Source organism: Nicotiana attenuata, unplaced genomic scaffold (genome assembly GCF_001879085.1).
Source record: "Nicotiana attenuata strain UT unplaced genomic scaffold, NIATTr2, whole genome shotgun sequence".
Taxonomy (NCBI): Eukaryota; Viridiplantae; Streptophyta; class Magnoliopsida; order Solanales; family Solanaceae; genus Nicotiana; species Nicotiana attenuata.
In genome coordinates this window covers 96769-103365 of record NW_017670293.1, presented here as the reverse complement: position 1 = coordinate 103365, position 6597 = coordinate 96769, and the positions used below count along the sequence as shown (strand labels likewise).

The 6597-nt window shown below is 34.5% G+C and overlaps 1 protein-coding gene across 3 annotated transcripts in view; it reads left to right on the top strand.

Annotated features, from left to right (window-relative positions):
* The window catches only part of LOC109237371 (LEAF RUST 10 DISEASE-RESISTANCE LOCUS RECEPTOR-LIKE PROTEIN KINASE-like 1.4), a 21836-nt gene that overhangs the window by 4961 nt on the left and 10278 nt on the right, over positions 1–6597 (top strand). Inside the window, exon 1 of one of the 3 annotated variants that reach the window (XM_019403667.1) lies at positions 1551–2513. The exons of 1 other annotated variant lie outside the window; for it this stretch is intronic. In XM_019403667.1, the coding sequence (XP_019259212.1) occupies positions 1709–2513 (805 nt within the window). In that variant the 5' untranslated portion in view covers positions 1551–1708. Of the gene's footprint in view, positions 1–1550; positions 2514–4620; positions 5853–6597 lie in introns of those variants that run through there. One more of the 3 variants, XM_019403668.1, reaches the window with a different exon arrangement.

Here is a 6597-nt window from a genome sequence, read left to right as displayed (position 1 = left end):
TATTAATATGACTTTATTATTCTTGTTATTAAAATAGTTTTTACTAATTATTTAATTTTTTTCTTAACTTATAAATAATTTTTATACTTTATGTAAGATCTTATTTTGCTGCTTGAATTTCTTTAATTTTAAACTCAATAAATCTTTAACATCTTAAGTAAATTTTAGTTTTATTTTATATTTAACTTACTCCAAAATATAAATAGTCATAAGACTCAATTTACGTATTTTTATATATTTTATTTTTTATTATAGTTTTTAATTAATTTTTATCTCCATATTTCTAGCTAAAATCTATGACTGGATCAACATATAGATATAGATATAGATATAGATGTAGATACAAATATAAATAGAAATATAAAAATAGATATATAAATTAGATTTTTCTAAGATCTATTTAGATTATGTATAAGATTCATTAAACTACTAGTATTAAATATGTTTCCATTTATAATTCAAATTTTTAATAAATCTTAAAATTGCCAAGTGGTTTCATTTTAGCTTGACACTTGGCTTAACTACATGCTTCACTATTCTCCTTTTAATATATATATAGATATTTACATTATTACCACACAAAAAATTACTTCGCGTCCTAATGTCTAATATTTGTTATGTAGATCGTGAGAAAGACTGTCGGGATGATATATATTCTAGAAAAATTAGAAGATTTTAATTTATCTTATTTAATAAGATTATTATCTTTTTAGAGTAGATTTTTTATATTTATCGTGATCTAAATTAGATTACATATTATCCCTTGTATAGATCCTTATCTTATCCCTGATTTTATATTTTATTTCCTAGAGATAAATTTCTGATTGTTGTCTGCATTGTGCAAGGTTCCACATCTATAACCAGGGTCCTCCTTGCACTTGTCAAAAGCACTTCATTTGATGCATTATATTTTTGAGTTGATCTGGTCTATCACTTTTCCTATGCATCTCTGTTCTTTTCTCTCCGTTCTTCCTCCTTCATTTCAGGCTACATTGGCAGGTGCATCTCTAAAAGAGTATCTCTGTCTATTTCTTTTTTCTTTTTTCTTTTTCAATTCACAAAGGTTCTAATATGTTTTGGACAAATAATCCTCAACACCAGTTATCTATGAACTAGGAAGCGGTCTAAGTCTGATAAGTGCCACCAACCGGGTTGTTTATAGGCAAATTATAGTAAATGTGGTTGTTGGAGAGTCCATGACATACTTGTCCTAATTAGATAGAAACGCTTAACAAACCTCAAATCGTTTTCTTATGTCCTAGTAATTTCCAATTGACTTCTCTCTCGAGTAGACTTCCTAATCCCAAATAAAATAAATAAATATATAAACAAAAAATAGAAATAAAAAACACTAAAAGACAAAGGAAACAGGTAAGATGATATCTTTTTTTCCTTTCTCCAATTCAAAAATCAACGACAATAGGTAGGTTTTTCTTTTCTTTAAGAGAGCAACTTAGTTTCCTCTACAGTTTAGTTTCACTCTTTAGTTTCAGTCAATGTGATACAATGACTCCCTTAATTTTTTTTCCATGACTTCCATTATTAAATAAAGTATAGTAGTCATCAAGTGAAGTCATTTTTATCACCCAATTTCCTCCGTATATCATCTTCTTCATGCTTCCATTCCACCTACTTTTCTACTCACAATAGATTTTAATAAACCATTGCCTTCTTTCCCTAGCCACATCCATTTTCTCATTTCCTCCACATGAATTCCCAAATCTTTTACTTGTTCTCTTTGCTCACTCTGTTTTCCTCCCTTGTACTAATTCATGTCCCTCGAGGTTCAAGTAATCCTGATGAATTCTACCAGACTTGTGGAAATAAGTATAGCTGTGGTGATATTACCGGATTGGGTTATCCTTTCCGTAGTGTAAATGATCCTCCCTACTGTGGCTATCCTGGTTTTGAACTCAACTGCAATCAGGATAGCAGCACCACTATGATCATCAACAAAATCAAATATCGAATTTTGGACGTACGTCCAACGACCCAAACAATAAAAATTATGAGGGAGGATATCATGGAATCAACTTGTCCTGTTGATTTAGTTAACACCACTCTGGATTACTCCCTGTTTGATTATGCCACTAGCTATACAAACTTGACCTTCCTATACGATTGTCCTGTTTCGCCCAACTTTGCGGAAATGGATCAAATGGCTTGTAGAAATAGCAAATATGAAAATGTTTTTGTATTGCCGGGGGCTCAAGGCCCAGGGAAGTGTAATGCTAGTGTCACAGTTCCTGTAATCCAGATGAGTGGTGCTACTGTAGGATCCTTGAATTCAACAGGTTGGGGAAAAGTACTACAAGAAGGGTTTGATATAAGATGGAAAATGGATAGTAAAGCCTGCAGCGAGTGTACTGATACAAGGGGGAGATGTGGGTATGATGCTTTTATGAAGCAAACGATTTGCTTTTGTCCTGATCCTCCTTATGAATCTGCTTCTTGTTCAGTTGCTGCTTTTGGCGTCTCACCGCCATTACCAATATCTAGACCATCCCCTGCAGGTACATATTCTTGTTTTCCTAAGAACTATTTCCGCCTCGATTTGCCTTCTTAATCTTGACTTAGTCTGATGGATTTGGTTCATTTCGTCAATGGAGTTTTATTTTTCTTGTGTCTAAATGACTAATTAGCTAAAATTTTAATTAGTTTGAGCTAACTCAAGGAACATGACAACAAGGACAACTGTTACTCCGATGTAGATACATATATTTAAATTATATACAATGATAGTGTAAAGTTCACGCTTTCAGTCTAGTTTAACCAATTGTAGATAACTTATTCGCTTTTTTAATTATCAATCATCTCTTAATATATAAAGTTATCCTAATTGGGTGTAAATAATTTGACAGTGAGAGTACTTTACACGGGCAATGCATAAAAATTAAACATTCCAACTTAGATATTGCACTGTTATAGATTTTAGTTGTCCAAAATCTTTTAGTTAATTTGTTCATCCCTGAAATCGTGTATCACTTACACTACTGTGTAAGTCTAGTCTTACCGTTCAATAGCTGTCATTTTAGTTGGTATTAGGTATGCCTCCACCAACCAACCTTTGATCATAAAGTCTATTGTTGACATCTTCTTTTTTCTTTTTTCCACAAAATGAGCTTTTCTTTTTTTCCTATCAAAGTTTAAAATATCGTGATAGCTGGTTAGCTAATTTCACATGGATGGTGTAGTTGATATCTCAGTATCAAGACTCAGTAAAACAAAACAAGAAATCTAACCACTATTAGAATGCGTCTTCATTAATAAATTTTGCAAGACACATGATATTCGTCAGTAACATCATGGTTGAATTAGTACATTAGGTCAGGAGAGAGGGGACTGAGGTGTTGTCCAATTTCTTTTCTAATTTCTTGCAGCAGCGCGTATTGAGTTTCCCACATCGGTTGTAGACGGAGACTTGGTCTCCTTAATTATATGATAGTGGACAATCTTTACCTCATGAGCTAGCTTTTGGGGTTGAGTTAGGTGCAAGTTCCATTTCTTATCGGTGTGTAAGATATCAAAGACAGCAAATGCTCTTGAGTAGTATACCAACTTATCTCCCGCGGTATATTTGTTTCCATACTGCAACAGAATTCTTGGTCCTCTTATCTTCTGGTTTTGGAGGCATTTGTCCATCTTTACTATGATCAATGTTGTGCCACCAAATCTCATCTTTTATGCCCTTGATAAAAACATGTAGAACAATACATTTTTAATCATGGTTAGGCAATTCTGATAAAAGGTCAACTTCTAGAAGAATCCAAGCTCTGTAAGGGTTAGGATCATCCAATAAAATGGAAAGTCCAATAGGTATGATGATAGATTTTATTGCTGAAATATAAAGCCAATAGCTATGAATTGTAAGCCTGGCAAATAGTCTTGTCGGACCAAGAGTAGAGAAGAGTCATTCTTCGAGATGTAGTACTCTCCTGTGTATCTGAAATTACGCATCCACATCTTACAAAGTGTCCAAAACCTCTGGAAAACATTCGGTTGAATTTTGTTTGATATATGGAACAGGATATGCATAGTATCCAATCTCCCAACCTAAATATTTCCTTTCTAAAATTGCGCTTTAACTTAACCCTTACTTTAAGATCATCCCCTCCGTATCCCTTTGAATACTTGTCACCATAAACTTTCGACACTTGATTTTGAGTCATTCACCTAAGTTCTCTCAGAAATCGTAGTACAAGCAAAGATTTATGGCATGTACCTGAACTCTGGATATTGTGCTGATAACCTGACAACTCTGGTTTCTACTGATAGGGAGGAAATGGTCCCGTTAATTTCTTATATTTATCGTGGATATGACTGATAAGAAGAAAATAGCACAACTGTGAGGAGCAATCGTGGAATGATCGTACGGTCCCTCAGGTTGTTCAAGTCTTGACGCGTTAGAAGTTTCCATAGAACAAATTATTTAGCCAACTTTCTGGTAGTTTATGTGTCTTTAGCGTGTCGTATGTCTTTAAATTTATGACCACTCTAGTCTTAGCTAGATAGATGGTTTCTTTCATAGGACTAATTAATAATTCATACTGACCAAGTATAAATATTTGACTCTTATCATAATTAAATTTCGTGAGTCACGGTAGTAGTTGGATATAAAATTATTTTTTTCTCTGGAAAAAATAATTGTTTATTAGTACACAATCGTTTTGAAATTAGACCAAGTCTGGTACCCTTAAATTCCAATAGAAGCTTCTATATGTCGTTTGAAAATATACGCGAAATTGGTATCCGTTTGTCAAATAGTTTTCTACAGGTTGCTATATTTTGACCAAAGAATGACAAAATAAAGCACCCCATCTTTTTCTTTGAATTTTACATCTCATCTTCCTAATTGAATTTGGTGTTCTTCCAAACCTTTGTATCTTCCTCCTCTTTTCTTCCTCTTCTCTGTCCCTTAGTTCCTCATCTCCTCCCACCTCCTCCTCCTCCTCTCTCTCTCTCTTTCTTTTCTAGACGAGAAGATCGTAGAATTGGGTAAAGCTCTTTTCTACACTATTTCTAGTTGTTAACTCTCTTTCTAGATGCTAATTCCTTTAATCAGATAGAAATGCATCAACAACTCCATCCATACTTTTTGCTCTTCAGTACCTTAATCTTTATCTTGATCAAAATACCGCGGTTGTTCTGTCAAGATGTCGAGCAGTTCAGAAAGTGTGGTGAGCCAATTCTCTGTGGCGACATCGAAATAAATTACCCGTTGTGGGGAGGTGGTAGACCAGAGTACTGTGGTCATCCAAGTTTCGAGATCAAATGCGAGAGTAACATCCCGAATATTGCTATTGAATCAACAGCATACAAAGTGATAGCGATCCATACTCCTACTCGAATACTAACCTTGGCTAGAGATGATTTACTGAGTAATATTTGTTTGGACAACCCTGAGAACGCCTCCTTGGATTTAAATATTTTCAGCTATGTTTCCACTGACCAGAATATTACTCTGCACTATGGCTGCACCCTCGTCTCTGGTCAGCAATTACTAAATGACCCAAAAGTCTTTAGTTGCAGTAGCAACATATTTGGTATTTACACAATGATCGGGGTATTGTTCGACTTCTCTCGGGTAAGATGCAAGACCGAAATAATAGCTAGGATCAATCAAACGAGTGCTGTGGCATTAGCCAGCGCTACAGCAACTGTTGAAGTTCTGAGAACAGCCATTTCTGGCGGTTTTTCAGTTAAATGGACAGCAAATATTGATTCGCTATGCGAGCAGTGCGACAGGTCAGGTGGAAGATGTGGATCCAACCCAGATTCTGCAGCCTTTGCTTGCCATTGTGCCACGGGTACTCATGCTTTCAACTGCACCGACTCACAAAATCAAGATGGCGGTAATCTTTTCTAAACTATTTCCTCATGATTTTACTAGAATCTAATTATTGAGCGTTAAGGTCATATGGCGTTGATACATAGGTAAGTTCGTCCGTTCATTTCCAAATCAATACAGGTCTGAATCACCATTCCGGTCCTTTTACCAAAGGATTTCAATTAAATACTGAGCGACAGGATAAAATTTCTCTTAGGATCAATACTTATCACTAAGATTTACTTATAATTACTTTATAAGTGACTTATATGTCAGTACATAAATTTAACTCTCCAACAGTTCTCATTAAACATAACTCCAGCCATAAGTACACGTTTAATCGTAAAGAATAGCAGAAGAAGAGTATTATTTGGAAATCTTCTGCTAGCCCAAGATCGTTAAATAATATTGGAGGATTCAACTAAAGAAGAGGAAGCTTGAAAAAGAGAAGAAAAGTTTTGGAGAGGAGAACTTTGTTTAGGAAAGAAGGCTTTCTTGATTTTGGCTTGGTTACAAATGGACAAGACACCCATTATTTATACTAGCCTATGGATGATTCTAGATATGATTCTAGATAATGTACAAAGAAGATTCTAGCAACCTTATCTTCTAACAACACTCTAGAATATCTAGACATGTCTTATCTTCCCACAACATTCTAGAACATCTAGATATGTCTACTAGATAAATATCAAGGATACTATACTAGGACATTCTAGAGGATTCTATATTTTTCCAAAAAATCAACTTTATTTTTTCACTACTCCCCC